The sequence below is a fragment of the Bacillus rossius genome, chromosome 17, assembly GCF_032445375.1.
Source record: "Bacillus rossius redtenbacheri isolate Brsri chromosome 17, Brsri_v3, whole genome shotgun sequence".
Taxonomy (NCBI): domain Eukaryota; kingdom Metazoa; phylum Arthropoda; class Insecta; order Phasmatodea; family Bacillidae; genus Bacillus; species Bacillus rossius.
Window position 1 is genome coordinate 39,762,438 of NC_086344.1, and position 17,319 is coordinate 39,779,756.

General features: G+C 35.8%; 1 protein-coding gene across 1 annotated transcript in view; it reads left to right on the plus strand.

The window, feature by feature from the left end:
* The first annotated feature begins 809 nt into the window (after window positions 1–809).
* LOC134540975 (C-Jun-amino-terminal kinase-interacting protein 4) overlaps window positions 810–17,319 on the plus strand; it is a 90,082-nt gene continuing 73,572 nt past the window's right edge. The window contains 4 exon segments of the mRNA XM_063384072.1: window positions 810–1,298; window positions 8,000–8,120; window positions 10,795–10,981; window positions 14,393–14,531. Of these exon segments, the coding sequence (XP_063240142.1) occupies window positions 999–1,298; window positions 8,000–8,120; window positions 10,795–10,981; window positions 14,393–14,531 (747 nt within the window). The 5' untranslated portion in view covers window positions 810–998.

Sequence of the window (17,319 nt, forward strand, 5' to 3'; positions counted from 1 at the left end):
ACTACACACATTCATGCAGTGTGGTGACTTTCCATAGCGAAGAGGGAATCGAAGTTGCACGTCATTTCCTAAAATACACAGCAGTACTTGGATGACAGTATGTTTGAACGATCAGATAAAGAAAGCCAACGCTTTTGGATGGATAGACACTAGAAAACAATGATTTAAATGAAAACTTAATCATTCTACATTTACTTAACATATTTTTGAATAAAAGCCACCCCTCTTGCTGTAGTCTCACTTGGATGAGTTCGTTACAATGGACTTATGGTATTAGTAACTACATGCCAGTTTGGCATCACTCGGTAGTCGTCTGGGGAATCGGTTCTGTGAGATGGGTTGGTGGTCAAGTGACCAAAATGTACTTAGGTGTAACTAGATGACCAAACTTTGACATGAATTTAAATTTATTTTCTAATGTGAAATACATTATTGTAACCTAATGAAGATTCCACCTTTGGTAGAACCATAGCACCCATGAATGAGAAAAAATGTTGATAACACAACTAAAACAAAATAAAAAAACAAGTCTCTTACTGACTGATAGAAATAGGATTAAATTAAAACCAATAAAACGAGTTACTTTCTCAATACCTTTCTATCATTAGTGTAACAATTTATTTTAAACAAACAAATTGTTTTTAATCATTTTACTCTTTTTTTATTAATTCGCTTTAATATTTATTTATAGTTCGTATATCGGCTTTAAATTATAGAGGTGGAGTGGTGGTATTGAACACATTCAATAAGTGTATTCCAAAACATAGGTCGTAGTTGTTTTCATGTAGTTTCGCATCTCTAGTGCAATAACTTTTTATATGTCATTTACGTGTAGTGTTGTGACTATGGTGTATTTTGAAAATGAGCTATGGATGTGTGTAGATACAAAAGTAAGAATAATGGATTTGCATATGATTGTATAATTATGCAGTCGATGTTTCGTAACGATTATATAACAGTATTTTAATAATTTAAGTTGTAAATATTGTGTGGAAAACATGGAAATGGAACAAGAAACGGTGTACGGGACTCATGAGGATTCCCATGTAGTCATGTCAGAGAAGGTTCAATCCTTAGCTGGGAGTATTTACCAAGAGTTTGAAAAAATGATCGCTAAATATGACGAGGCTGTTGTAAAAGACCTCATGCCACTCGTGGTTAATGTGCTGGAGTGTTTAGACCTTTCCTACACAGAGAATCAAGAGCATGAAGTCGAGCTGGAGTTGTTAAGGGAAGACAATGAACAACTGGTTACGCAATATGAGCGAGAAAAGCAGCTGAGGAAGACAACGGAGCAGGTGAAATATTGCATGGTTTTTCAATTTTTTTTTTTAATTACCAAACTAAGTTACTTTTGCTTTGAAGACTACCAAATGATGAAAAATTATACTTTGCACTTCATTGGGGTAGGCATAGCCATAATTAGTTTGCTTTTGTTTCATTTGCCTATCTCAATAAGAATAATCTTATTTCTGGAAACCAATTTGGCTTTCTACCAAAAAAATCAACTGAGCTTGCTTTATATCATCTTATAAATGAAGTCATACAAGGGATAGAAGATAGATATTTTGTTGCTGGAATATTTGCTGATTTATCTAAAGCTTTCGATTGTATGGACCATGATATACTGATTCATAAAATGAAAAATTACGGTATTACAAAAACATCATTGGAAATGTTTAACTCATATTTGACTAACAGAACTCAGCTTGTTTGTGTTACTCAATATAATGAAAAAAATCATTTTATAGAATATAAATCACATATTTGTAATATAAAAATTGGTGTTCCTCAAGGTTCTGTACTAGGTCCTTTATTATTTTTACTGTACGTTAACGACTTCCCAAACTGCCTAACATCTGGCAAACCCACTATGTTTGCAGATGATACTTCCATAATACTGTGTGATAGGAATATAGAGATACTCCATTCTAATGTAAATATTACTCTACAAGAGATGGATAACTGGTTTAGAATTAATAAATTAACACTTAATATACATAAATCTTCACTGGTTTTTTTCTCGAATAGTAACTCCCCCTTAATGAAAAAAGTACCTGTGACTCCAATAAAATTAAAAAATGACATTTTTCCTATAAATGATAATATTAAATTACTTGGATTAGCAATAGACAATAATTTGTCTTGGAAAACACATATCACAAATTTATGTAGCAGACTAAGCTCATTATGTTATGCTTTTAATGCTCTTAGGAAAACATGTACTCATGATACAGTAAGAACAATGTATTTTGCTAATGTTAATTCTATTATCAGCTATGGGGTTATATTTTGGGGGGCATCTAGCTATTGGAAAAATGTATTCATTTTGCAAAAAAAAATTATACAGATAATTCAAAACGTTAAATCTTCAATTACATGTAAACCCCATTTTGAATACCTAAAAATTCTTACTGTGCCAAGTTTATATATATATCAAACAATAATTTTTGGGTTAACAAACATTAAGTTTCCCCATAATAATGATATCCACCTTTATAATACTCGAAAAAAGGCTGATATATATTTTAAATCTCATCGAACAACATTATATGAAAAGAATCCTTATTTTTCAGCAGCAAAATTAATAAACAAACTTCCTAAAGATCTTCAATTATCTTTTAAAATAAATAAATTTCCAGTTTTCAAAGAAAGTTTAAAACAATTTCTTATTAAGAAAGCCTATTACAGTGTGGATGAATACCTAATATCTTTTCATAATTGTGATTAATGTTTAGATACTTATTGTCTTGTAAATTTTATTATTTTATTGTGTATTTTTGTTTTATATTTATTAGCTTTTACATAGGTAATATGTCCTTTTTTACTTTGTGTGATGTTTATTATATTGTTTGTTATGATTTTTATCATTTATAATATTGTAATCAATTGACAACTCCTATTTCACTTTGTGAGTGTATAAAACAGGAAGATAATAAATAAATAAAAAAATAAAAATAAAATAAATTTGATAATCGTTTGAAATTTAATTAATTTTGCATACAAGGCATGTCTGAAATATCAAAACTATGTGGACATAATGCAGTGCTGTTAGAAGAGGCATATTGCATTATACACGAACAGTACATACTGGCAGTGATAGTGCATGCCAATGGGGTATTGTGTTGTGCACGTTTGTATTACACAGTAATGCTGGTATTTCAATAGCGCGACACCACAACACGACGGATGTGATGCGAAAGCAAAATATCATGGTAATGTGAACATATAGTTTCCATTTGTGCTACAAAAAAAGATTGTAAATTAAATAAAAAAATCTACTTGCCATTACATACATACCAAACGGAACGTATGTGACATCCATCAATGTTTGCAGGTTTAGTATTTGTGCGTTGGAAAAATCTTTGTATGTGAAGACATTTCACAGCTTGCATGGATAAATTTAGTAAACAAAATCTTGATATTACACTTAAAAATAATTGTATTACCAATCCACCTGGATGGGCTTCTTTCGAATACAAACTTCGGGTGTTCATTTCAGTAAAGTCACACTCACAATGCAATGGAAATAAAAATATTTCTTGTCGGTAGTTCTGTTGCTTCCCTCATTTATTTCGCGCTGGTTTCACGGATGTGCCGAACGTGATTGGTTAGAATAATATTTACGTCCATCGCATGCCGTCCTTCGTGCTAGTGGGATTCTAGCATTACTCCACACATTTCACTTATCACGTGTCATGGTGCCGTATCAGTCAGCATCCTGGCGATAGACTGTGTTCTTTTAGGCAATAGTTTCTTATTGCGTATCTAGTGTATAAAATTTTTACAATTCATGTTTTCACAATTAAATTTAATATTTTTTTCATAGTACAGTTATGCATCACAAACAAAATTCTTTATATTAATATTTTACGTTCAAATACAATTGGATATGTTAAACAATTTCTTCTGCTGACTCCCGTACTCATGTATCCAGTTTACTTCAAAGCCGATAATGTATATCTTCAAAATCAAAATTATTTTGTCATTTTTTTATAGTTTCAAATCATGAACACATTCAGCTGCTTACTTTATTTTAATTTTTTACTTTAAAATAAATAAAATTGGATATGTTATACACAACAGTTGCTTACGGAAACAATGTTCCTGAAAGTTTTATACCTATTTTCAAAATCAAATACATTTTGGTAATTATAAAGCTTTGCACCTCAAACACAATCAATTCCTTTTCTCACTGTATGACAGATTAATAATTTATAAACCACACCTAACCATCCAGTAGAATGATAAACTACTGGTAAACTACGTGAAGTATCACAACGCCCTCTTAGGGAATGATTCAAACACATGTCATGACGTGTAAAAAAAAAAGCATTTTGGAAATTTTTTTTATTTTTTTTTCTATGAAAGTGGTTCTTCTTTAGAATTTGTGTTAATGGAAATTCGAACTGCGTTCTTTTATACTTTCCAGATCACAGCGGAGCGTGTGCATAGGAGACACGTGAAGCGTTTTATATCTTGTTTTAATTAATTTACTAAACAAGTTTCACAGCATGCCAAACACTTACTTGCCTAGTTGGCTACAGTGCACAGTTATATACTGTGGCTCCCTGATACACGGGAGGCATGCAACTCCCCACATTTCTGCAGTCCATTCCATGACGAGCGGACAGTAGTTCACCCGTTTGTTGGGAGGCTTAGTGGGAGATGACTTACGAACCTACCTTAGTGAGAAAACCCGTGTCCAAGATGGCATTTGAACCAGTGACTACGGGACTAGAATTCAAGGACTATGACCTCTATGCAACTATTACCAGCCTTAGTGAGGAAGTGCGACAGTCACGAATTTCAGTCCGTGGAAGCGATGTGCTCAGCTATGAACCTGCAGCTGTGTTTGACTCTTGTTAAAATGGATGTTTTCATATCAGGCCGAGACGTAAATGCTGCCAAATTATTTTCAGGAGAAATACTCTATTATTGCGGGTGGTGCCTATCGTCGTGGATTGCTTCTTGTAGGTGGGGGCCACTTTGCGTAGTGCTGACGTTCTTGCAGTGACTGTCTCTCTGGTGTATTTGTACCTTGGTGTTTTTTTAATTCTTGTATTAGGTTTGTAGTTTTTTTTTGGGCCCACCATAAAAGTGTCATAACTGTTGGTGGGCATGTCATAAATCTTAATAAATAATAAATAAATTATAAATAAACAATATTATAATTTATTTAAATGTAAAAAAATTTGATGCACTAAGTTTTATTTTACCTGGACAGTCAGCAAGAAGACTTTGTAAAACCAAGTAAAAAAACCATGGAATTAGATACTGGCAGTAGAGTGGCCACCATTTCTCTTGAGTTGTTGAAGTAGCCTACTGCACATTGATGTGGCCATCTGTTTTACCCGTTGTTGACGACCTAAACTTGGTGCGTGGGTGTCGTACGTGTCTCTTGCGGTGATCCTGAATCGACTGCACGTGGGGATAGCTGTGTCCTATTTCGTAAAACTACAAGTCTACAAGCTTCAAGTGAAAGCTTTACAATTGTAAAGAAATTTAATTGACTTGTAAAAGATGACACACTAGTAGAACTGAATCAAAACTCTACAGTCAAATGGGATTGTTTATTTTTTGAAAGAATTTAGTGTCGAGACAGCATGTCTCCTGAGAAAAAAATTGAAAAATGAGCTTAAAGAACCCAAAAATGCAATAGCAAATTGTCAGCGATTCAGAAAAATAAAGCATATTCTCAGATAAAATCACAAAAGACAAAATCGATATGTAGACTGAAATTTATAATTTTGCACTACCTTTGGACTGGTCTCTCCCCCCCCCCCCCCCCCCCAAAAAAAAAAAAGTAATCATGGGGACTGTCGACAGAAGTGAAAAACTTAAATCTTTGTTTTTAAATGTGTAATATTACATCGTTTCTACGTCAAATATACGTAAGAAAATGATTTTAGTATTATTTCACTAGCATGTCTGTGATGCAATCCCATAAGTTTTTCCCCTACCAATAATAGCTTTAAAATTAGAAGAAATGAAGTTTTATCATTGGAAAAAAAAAAAAAAAAACTTAATCCACAAATAATCAACATTCATTGCATAATTAAATTAAAAAAAAAGAAAATTGTTCTACCTGTCAATTCAACTTCACTTATTGCTACTACAGCATGTCGGTGATGCGAACCCATAATTTTGCCCCTACCAAAAATCGCTCAATGGGGCTAAAGAAGTTTTCACTTCAAAAACTTGGGTGTACATTGAAAATGTTATTTGGCAAAACTGGACAAAAATACCATAGTAAGCAACATAACCTATTCTTTATTATGTGGATTTAGATTTGATGAGTAACATAACCTTAGATCTTATCTTTTTTATTTCTGTTCTATTTTAACTTATTTGTTTTTGTTTAAATGGAGTGCTCTTTAAGTTATAAACATAACAGCTAATATATTGGCAGTGTTATTCAAGATATGTACCATAAAGAGTTTAATAAAATATATGTAAGTTTAACTGAGGTGAACATGAGTATATAAAGAAATAAGAATATGGACGTATTTGGAAATTGTCACAAAATCCATACTAACCCTGGGTCTGAAATTATGTGGTCTACATACGTCAATAACAGCAATATCGTCTTCCACAGTTTGCACAGATATTGAAATGTGAGCTAAAAACTGGAATTTCTCAGAAACTGGTAGTAATTTATGAACACTATTTTCAGGGTAAATACACAAACACATCTAGAGTTAAAAAATGGTATTTTCGTAATTTTATTTTTACTTTGCTGAAAACCCACAATGTAAGATATTTACTGGTATTTCCCCACAGGAGGAGGATTCTCCACAGAATGAGTGTTTCCCACAGAAAGGGGATTTACAGTTGTCAGGGATTTTCCACAAAATATGATTTTTAAAAAATAATAATTGATTTATTAATTTTTTTTTACACTTATGGCTACCAATGACTAATTAATTTAATTTCAGAGGAGTATTTTTGGGTATAGTTGACAACTTATACAGATAATTTAAATGGTAAGCTTTTGATTAGTACGGTATGTAGTTATTTGTTCCTGTATCAAAAGAAACATTAATGAGCCGACTATTGTTATTAGAGTGGAATTGACCTTTCATTAAAATTTATTAAGATATTCTATTTAAAAATACATTAAAAGAACCCATTTGGTTAAAAAAAAAAAAAAAAAAAAAAAAAAAAAACACTTTACATATTTTAATTATGGTTTAAACCGTGGTTTGAACAGTTGTGGTTTGAATCAGCCAACCCTGTAAAAATCTGTATGAATATTATTTAAAAACTTGGTTTTTTTCTAACCATTTGTTAACAGTCCTAACTGGTACATAATTGTTGTACTGTCATTCCAATTGCACATATTTGCAAAGTTTAAAATCGATGCGACAATTAGAAATAGGTTCCAATTGACATCCAAGATTTGTTTACACGGTTAGTTTGTTGCAAGTGAAGCTAATGAAAATGTGTTTAAAAAAAAAATAGTATTCTATCACTAACAATCTCAAAAAAAAAAAAAAAATAATATATATATTCAGGGGCGCAACAGGGGGGGGGGAAGGGTATTTTGCCCCTCCCCCCCCCCCCCCCCCCCGAAACCTTGAAGTGGTGGCCAACAGGGGCAAAGAAAGTGCTGTGTAATCAATTTTTAGATAATAAAACTGCTTAAATAGCACCATTTTCCACCTTGAAATATAAATTTTCCCGGGGGAGGACCCCCGGATCGCCCCGCTTCAATAGGGGGGATAGATGATTCTTTATAAAAAGGTATATTGCACCCCCCCCCCTCCCTTTGGAAATTTAGTTGTTACGCCCCTGTATATATTACAGTCACATTCTTAGATTTTGTCTCTTAGGTAGTAATTTGTAACATAAGTGTATAATAAAGATGAATTTTAAACTTTTAATTATGTTTAAAAGTAGTTATTGGAGAAAGAAATAATGAGCTAGGTTTTAAAAAGGAAGTGAAAGTGTTTGCACGGTGAGGGCCAGGGAGAGGGCTGCGGGGGCTGCTCCACAGAAACTGCTGGAGATAGAAGACGCGGGCGAGGACGAGCGCAAGGACCTGGGGGGCAAGATCGAGAGCCTGGAGTCCATCGTGCGCATGCTGGAGCTCAAGGCCAAGAACTCCTCCGACCACGGTGAGCAGCCGTCGTCAGCCGTCGTGTTACTGTTCAGTACCTTGCATTTCCTCCCGCTATCTCGGGAAACACAATCACTTATTAATCCTTGAATAGTACATTTTTCTGTGATAGTTAAATAAGGAACAATTTCAAACCCAAGTCTTAAAATTTCTCTTTACGTAGGAAATATAATATATTTAATTTTTCAATCACACCACATTGCATTGCTTTCACAAGGGCTATTTGAAAAGTAAGCTCCATTTGGTCATTGAAAAAAAAAAAAAAAAAAAAACTCGTGTGAGAATACTTTTATTGACAGTTTTAGTTTACCACATATCTACTTCACATTTTCACGTAACCGCCATTCAGTTTCAAGTACTTTTATTAATGCTGCACCAGTTTCTTTGACTCCTGTGTATATAAGTTCGCCTCCAGGGAAGGGAACGGATGCTTTGGTCGTAGGGATCATGTACTGCGAGTACACAATGCGTGTAGCCTAAATGTTTAAGTAGTCTCCGTACTCAAGTCGATAAATGATGGCTACTGGTTTTTGGGATGAAAAGGGCATCATTTTGGTTGATTTAATGAAACGTGGGTCAACAATTGCAGCAAAAAATATAATTATGATCGTCTACTGGTTTTACTCCCAGGCGAGGAACTTCTATGAGAGGGGTTAAATAAACTGGTGCAGCATTGCGAAAAGTGCTTGGAACTGAATGGCGGTTATGTGAAGATGTATAGTAGGTATGTAGTTAACTAAAACTGTTGATATAAACATTTTCTCACAAGTTTATTATTTTTAACGACCAAACAGAGCGTACTTTACGAAAAGCTGTCGTATAAGGGTGATTGATCCTCATCAGACATGTTTCTCCTGGATCCAGGCCAAGGGTAGTGAGTCTGTGACTGCCCTTGAAGCAAAACTTCAGTGACTACTGCACGCTCTCTTCAGGAATACCTGCTACCACTGCTCGACATTTTACTGTAAGAGTTATTGACTTTGAAATATTGAATGACGTTGACGTAGAGGTACCATGTTGTATGAGATACTAGTCATCAGTTCTCTGGAACTATGAGACACACAAACTTGAAATTTGGCAGGAGTGTTCTTTATCCTCTATAATCATTCACTAATGATCAATCTTACGTAAATCACTCCCAAGAGGGTGACCAGGGGTGGGTTAAGAGTAAAGTTTTATATATGTAATGAGCAGTGCGAGAATGTTCTGCCTATAGAGTTGGTTAGCGAAGCACAGGTATATCAGCTAGTCTGATATAAGATGCACTCCTCCATTAGCCAGTTTCTTTAAAAATGAGCAGTTCCTTTTTAATCCAAGAAATAAATATTTCTCGAGGAAGGAGGAGCGTAGTTTTTTTTTTTTTACCTCACTTCCATTCATAGTTGTCCATTAAATGTGAATAGTTTGAGATGGTCCACCTATAAATGATAAATGTATATATTTTGTTATGTTTAATTTTGCTTATTATATATGATATGAAAATTTGTAAGAAATTTGTATTAAAAGGTCTCGACAATGTCGTAAAATAGATTTACAAGTTATTTGTTGACATTGTGTGAATTTAATTTTTGGTTCATTAGTTGTCTTAAATAGTTAATTAACCTCGTGGCATTTCCCTAGCAGTGTTAGGGTACAGATTGTATTGGCTGACCATAATCTACATAGTAGTTGGCAAAGTCAACCATAAATGTGAAGTGATATGTGTCCCATGTCTTTTTGAAGCTCACTGGGAATCAGGGAAGTTTTAATATTTCACTGATGGATTATGGTAATTTAAGGTGAAAAATGTCATGGTCAGTCTGCCTTTGCCCAAAATGTGAAGATGTTTTCTTCAGTCAGTTTTTTTAGTGCATAGTCATAAAGTCTATAATACGGCATGTGCAAAGTATTTTTAAATATTATTTTGTACAAAAAGATGTAAAATAGTATTCTTAGGTTTTTTGTATTTTATTATGTTTAAAAAAAAAATTAGTTGTGATGAATAAGCAATTTAATAAAACAGTCAGAAGACATCTAGGGTGTGCGTGACATAGAAACAAAAATCACACAGCGGTCAGTGGACAAGCAATTGTGTCAACCTTTTTTACTATTATTAGTTAAAACATAATAACTTAAGTGCAAACACAACTCTTGACAGGATTTACATTATACATTAAAAGTATGAAAAATGGAATTTTAAAGATATTAAAATGTTCTTTATTAATGTTAATTAACTATTTAAGACAACTAATGCACCAAAAAATAAATTCACACGATGTCAACAAATAACTTGTAAATCAATTTTACGACATTATCGAGACCTTCTAATACAAAATTTCTTACAAATTTTCATATCATATGTAATAAGCAAAATTAAACATAAAAAAAATATATACATTTATTATTTATATGTGGACCATCTCAAACTATTCACATTTAATGGACAACTATAAATGGAAGTGAGGGTAAAAAAAAAATTACGCTCCACCTTCCTCGAGAAATATTTATTGCTTGGATTAAAGAGGAACTGCTCAATTTTAAAGAACAACATGTTTTATACAGAGTAATTTGATCTATTAAAAAAATTATTATTTTTTTATTTTAATGAGTGGTGACGAACTAAGACTAAATGAGTGTGGAGTCTTGTCGAGTGAACAGCGAGGGGGCTGACGCGGGGCCGTGCTGTGTCGCAGTGTACCGGCTGGAGGAGCGCGAGCAGGAGCAGAAGCGGGAGTACGGCAAGCTGCACGAGCGCTACACGGAGCTGTTCAAGACGCACATGGACTACATGGAGCGCACCAAGATCCTGATGGGCAGCGCGGAGCGGCTGGAGGGCTCGTCGCGGCGCCACCCGGCCCTCGGCGTGCCCCTCATGAGCAGGTCCCGGTGCAGCACACAAACACTTGTCCATCCAGTAGCATGACTATCCGATACAATCAGTGGCGTAGCCCCCCCTTAGCACCAAACATTTAATTAATTTCCTATTCATCACTCAACAAATATCATATTAAAATTAATAAAATTTTTACCATTACAATATTTAAATTTAAGAACCAAAAACTGCTGAAATAGCACTATTTTACACCTTAAAATCCAAATTTTTCCGGGGGAGGACCCCCGGACGCCCCCCTCGCTTTATTACGGGGCGGGGGGGGGGGGGGGGGCGCATGCTTCTTAAAACCCCCCCCCATTGACAAATCCTGGCTACGCCACTGGATACAATTACTATATATATTGGTTCAGCAAACTTAGTTTGAAATGTTCAATTTTTCGACACCATACTTGATATTTCTCATTCATTGAACATTATTTTATTTTTTGATCCTTCACACCTGAATTTGTGTTTAAAAGGGTAGAGACGTTGCACTCTTTGGGATTTGAATGTGAGATTCGGATTCGAGAAAAAAAAGGGTTACTACTACCCGTCCCTAGTTTCTATTGATTTCAGCTTCCTGACTTAAAATTAGGTACGTTGCAGCAAATGGTAAATATGTTTTGTATTACTTTTGCCCGTGTTCAGTTTTGTTTGTTGTGTATGTACAAAAATAACTCTCTGCTGAACAGATATTTGTGACTTGTGCTCCTTCACATAATATTCACGTACTTAACTGTATGTTAGGAAAGAAAAAATTATCTGTAGAGTAAATTACTCTTACTGGTACAATTTACTTAATTTGCAAGGAATTTATTTCCAGAAAGGAAGTTGATAAAATGTTGTTGAAAAAATTGTGATGCCAATTTTGTGATCGAAGAGTTTTTTGGGGTATTTTAAGCAATTACCCTTGTCTCCAAGTAAAGCCCTTTGAAAAAGTTCCTAGGTTAAAAGGTTTTCCTTGTAATAGTCCAAATGTTTGGATTATGAGAAAGAAACCTTTAAACAAAATTCTGCTGTGCCCTAACTTAATTATTTGTGTGTAGTTTTTACTAGAGCAAAACAATTAATTCAAGTGTCTATAAATTTATTTATTGTGCTGACATCATCATTCATATTATTTGCTTGAAAGAGTTTGATTCGGTTACAAACATTCACCAACCAAGAGCTTGAATTATACTAAGCTGGCTGCTCAGGTGCACTAAGCCAAGTGCTCAAGTTGTACTAAGTCAAGTGCTAGAGTTGCACTAAGTCAAGTGCTAGAGTTGCAGTAAGTTGAGTGCTAGAGTTGCAGTAAGTCGAGTGCTAGAGTTGCAGTAAGTTGAGTACTAGAGTTGCACTAAGTCGAGTGCTAGAGTTGCACTAAGTCGAGTGCTAGAGTTGCACTAAGTCAAGTGCTAGAGTTGCACTAAGTCGAGTGCTAGAGTTGCAGTAAGTCAAGTGCTAGAGTTGCAGTAAGTTGAGTACTAGAGTTGCACTAAGTCGAGTGCTAGAGTTGCAGTAAGTCGAGTGCTAGAGTTGCAGTAAGTTGAGTACTAGAGTTGCACTAAGTCGAGTGCTAGAGTTGCACTAAGTCGAGTGCTAGAGTTGCACTAAGTCAAGTGCTAGAGTTGCACTAAGTCGAGTGCTAGAGTTGCACTAAGTCAAGTGCTAGAGTTGCACTAAGTCAAGTGCTAGAGTTGCACTAAGTCAAGTGCTAGAGTTGCACTAAGTCAAGTGCTAGAGTTGCACTAAGTCAAGTGCTAGAGTTGCAGTAAGTTGAGTGCTAGAGTTGCAGTAAGTCGAGTGCTAGAGTTGCAGTAAGTTGAGTACTAGAGTTGCACTAAGTCGAGTGCTAGAGTTGCACTAAGTCGAGTGCTAGAGTTGCAGTAAGTCGAGTGCTAGAGTTGCACTAAGTCGAGTGCTAGAGTTGCACTAAGTCAAGTGCTAGAGTTGCACTAAGTCGAGTGCTAGAGTTGCACTAAGTCGAGTGCTAGAGTTTTACTAAGCTGAGTGCTGTAGTTCCACTCGACCAAATTGAGGCTTACTCACAAAAATTTCCAGTGAATTTTACAATGATCACAGTTCACAGTAGTGAAAGAAATTGTTGCTGATGTGAATTAACTTTTTATTATCTAGGTGTACGCAGTATATGTACGCAGTATGTCAGTCATCTTTGTTTGTTGCCGTATATTTCTACTGAGATCTTTACGTTCAACATCTCGAGTAGCACTTCTGCCCAGGTTTAATAAGTGGGAGTATCTAACGAGGACAGATTTTTTAAAATTTAATTTGGCCCAACACCGGCTGGGTGGCTTTCAACAGGGAAAACATGGAAAACGGGGAAAATTCAGGAAAGTTAGGAAAATTCTTAGGTAGTCATAGAATTTTTTTTTTAATAATGAGATTACTGAAAAATTAAAGCTATAGCAGAGACTAATTTTGATTTGTACCAGTTCCTTGTACGTATAATTTCTACCTCTTATCCAAACCAGCATCTAAATGTTACGAAAAGTTTCCCTCCCCATTTATTTTTGCTCGTGAGTATGTCAGCACTTTGATCACAAGCATTGACTTCAATGCTATTGACAGAAGTGTAATAAAATAATTGATGGTTGCCTGCTGCAGTAGTGGACTGGGGTATGCCTACGAGGTGCGATTCAGACTGAATGTTTGATAGTTATTGGTAGAGACCTGCAAAATTCGCGGATTCATCGACCTCCAGGGTAGACTCCACAGTCATTTAAATACTCGCGGAAATGACATCCGTTCATCGGCTACTGACGTGCGATAGACGTCTCGACTGGGCTGTCCGTAATTCGGCACTTTCTTGGTTTAGTGTTTTCCCGTCGGCTCGCAGTTCCCCGGATAAAATGTGGGCCAATCGCAGGAAGCGGTACGAAGGTATAGTAGTTGTTTTGATGATAGCCTATCGCGAAATGAATCCGCGAATTTTGCATGTCTCTAGTTCAGGGCCGGTGCAAGGTAAATTGGCGCCCTAGGCGAAAAACCTGAATTCCGCCCCCCCCTCCCCCCCGGACACCCCAAAAAAATTTTCTTTGCCTCAAAATACATCACTTAAGCCTAAGGTTTTGTCAACAATCAAATGTAAGCAATCTTGTGTTTTTTTTTTTTTACTTTTTTACTTATTACAAATCATAAACAGGTCACCGTGAATTTATATCAATATAAACATTCGAAACTGTTACAAAAATCAATTTTGATCTAGTTTCAATAATTGTTAAACATATTATATCAGCTGTTATGTGTCGCGCTGTTCCGCCCCCAACTACTTGGCGCCCTAGGCGGTTGCCTAGTTCGCCTATATGGACGCGCCGGCCCTGCTCTAGTTATTGGTGAAGAACTAATTCGGCAGTTAGGCCCGGAGGAGTGGGAGAGGCGAGGTGTCGGCGGCCGTGCTGAGGCGTGCGATGCCGCAGGTCGTCGGGGCCCATGTCGTATGGCTTCGCGTCGCTGGAGGCGGGGCTGCGCTCGGTGACGAGTCCCGGGGACTTCTCGGGCCACGCCTCTCCGCCCGACAGCAACCACTCCAGCACCAGCCTGCGCAACGAGCTGCAGGTGCGTGTGCAGTGTGCCATCACCCACGCCTTCAACTAGGGATGTGCGAATCCTTGATTTTCAGTTCGGTTAGAATCCGATTCGAATCCCTGGCAAGATTTGAGATATGAGTCCGATTCTGAATATCAAGCACAGAATATTTAAAAATAACTGATTAATTTAAAAATAATGTCTGTGTGTTGTCTTTTTTCTAACTGTAACTACTGGCAATTATTTATCACACTGAGATTGAAATGTTTATAATTACGTAAACTTAAATAATAATAAACACTTTAAAATATGAAAACCAAAACATATTCGATTCTCCAACTGAATCGTAATAAACTGCACGCCGCAGGGAAATCTCAGTTTTATAAACGTTTCAGCAAACGAAGCCATTTTTTCTCCAATAAATAGCCAAGACGTTTTTTTCTTGTAGGTATGTATCTATGTAATTGTTTTTAGTTTATAATTTGCTGTATGACGGAATTCGTAATTATAGTTTAAGCTCTCGAATTCTCGAAATTCTTTTACTGTCACTGTGTTAATTATTTAATTTACATATCTTTCTTTGATACATCATATTATAAATACTTACGTAATAGTAGCCTAATTTTATTTTTCACTGCTAGTATTTTTGAGCTGTATTAAATTAATTTATAACTTTTGTGAATATTCGTAATACTGTTCGAATCCATGTACGTACAACGATTCCGGGTTCGGGTAATTCTGGATTTGAACCTTACCCGAAAATATCGGGTACTCGCACATCCCTACTTTCAACACATTTCTTTTCCTTTTTTCCACACGTGGTGCTTGCTTTATAGAATGTCCATAAAAGAATTTCCCAGTTATAAAATTTAATACTATCAACTGTAAGCATTACAGGTCACAATTAAAAAGCAACTCAAGCAGTTTTACATAAGTGCACTGCACTAATGCTTAATTTTTGTTTTCTCGCAGCGCGAAAGAATGACCCTTTTCCCAATTAGTGAACCTGTAAACAGGATGGAGCCCCTCTTTGTACAAGAGAGTGGTTGAACGTCCAAGTCCCTAACCGTTAGTTTGGTCGCAATGGTCGAGACGACAGAGCTCTTTTCCGCTGGCCTCCTCGTTCACCTGACGTAACGCCATGCAATTTTTTTCCTTTTGGGGCTTTATGAAAACTACCTAATGATTTGCCAGAGTTGGGACACAGAATTGAAGGGGCTATTGCTTCCATTACTCCGGACGTGTTAACCAAAGTGTGGTGAGAATGGGACTTTAGGTTGGATGTGTGCTGTATAACTAAAGATGCACATAAATTAACGTTTGTAAAAAAAAAATTAGGTTAGTTTATCTTTAATTTGATGTATGATTTGTTGTAAATAGTCTAAATTAAACTGTTGTAATTTACAATTGATACTGGGACAGTCTTTTATGGACATGCTGTAGTTGATAGTCATACACTCTGTAAATGGCATATGCAAGGAAGGTTCTGTTTGAACAACCAGCTATAGGGATGGTGGAGGCTGGATTGCTTTTATTTGTTTTAGTCAGTTACGAAATATGTATGTAAATTATTTTAAAAAATTTCCTGGGAAATTTGTAATTTTGTTATAGAAAGTGTCAGGGAAATTTGTTTTAACAAATTGTTCATACAGATAGTGTAGGGCACCAAAATAGAGTTTTCTTTTTTTTTACTTATTTCACCAAAACAATGATAAAATTTTACAATAAAATGATTAATATAAATCATGTCTAGATCAGAACTTTTTGATATAAAAAATATTGCCAAGTTTTATTGTTTGAAATATGTGGACAATTTAGGAGAGGCAACCTTAAACAAGCAAAATTAATTTTTTCCCAATCCATTTAGATGATAAATTTGGACAAACTTCATGTGAATAAAATCTACTCATTAAATTTAATACCCTTATTAATATATCTCATACATATTTGATATGTTTTGTGGTGTTATTTCTGTTTTTATCGCAATTCGCCATATAATCTTGTCCCTGACTGTAGAATGGCTCACGCTTAGTTTGCAGTTCAGAAGTAGCGCCCACTGATGCCAGATTGAGACTGCTCTGCTTGTTAACATTAAAAATATTATTTTGTATACCATCATTAATTATTTTAAGTTTGATTATTTTATATATTTTGTTACTGGTTAATTTTTCTAAGACCATGAAATAGTGTCTAGTGAATGTATTATTACAGTTGTAAGTAATTCTGAAAGAAAGATGATATAATAATTGCATGCTAAACACGAACCTGGTTGTCGGGAAGTGACGAGCCCTGCCGTAGTCGTCGGAGGACCAGACGTGGGAGGGCAGGGACTCTGTCCTCTGTCCTCTCCCCTTTCCCCTCTTCCTCCCAGCCTCTGCCGTGCGCTCTGGTTATCTGCGGGGAGCATTGTTCTGTCTCTGCGCAAACAGTGCGCAAGGCAAACACGGAGCATTTGACAGGAGACGTGCCTGGTGACGGGGGATCAGGACGCGAGCGCAGAGAGGCGGCTCGCAAGGAAATGTTCGCGGAGTGTTCGAAAAATGCAGGAGGGATTCAACCATGGGCTCTGTTACATCGCGTTTCAACTTCAAAAGAACAAAAAAAGTGAGCAGGTTTTTTTTTGTGTGTCTGTGACTATGATGGTGTAGTGAAGGATTGGCAATGATGAAGCTGCATTTTTTTTTTGGGAACCACGTAAATTCACAGTTTGGTGACTACCTCTTAATTTTTGAGTGATAAGTTTTTTAGATTTACTGTGGCGTTTAGTCAAAGGCTGTAGAGTTGTTATATAGATGGAAACCATGTGGTCAACATTTTT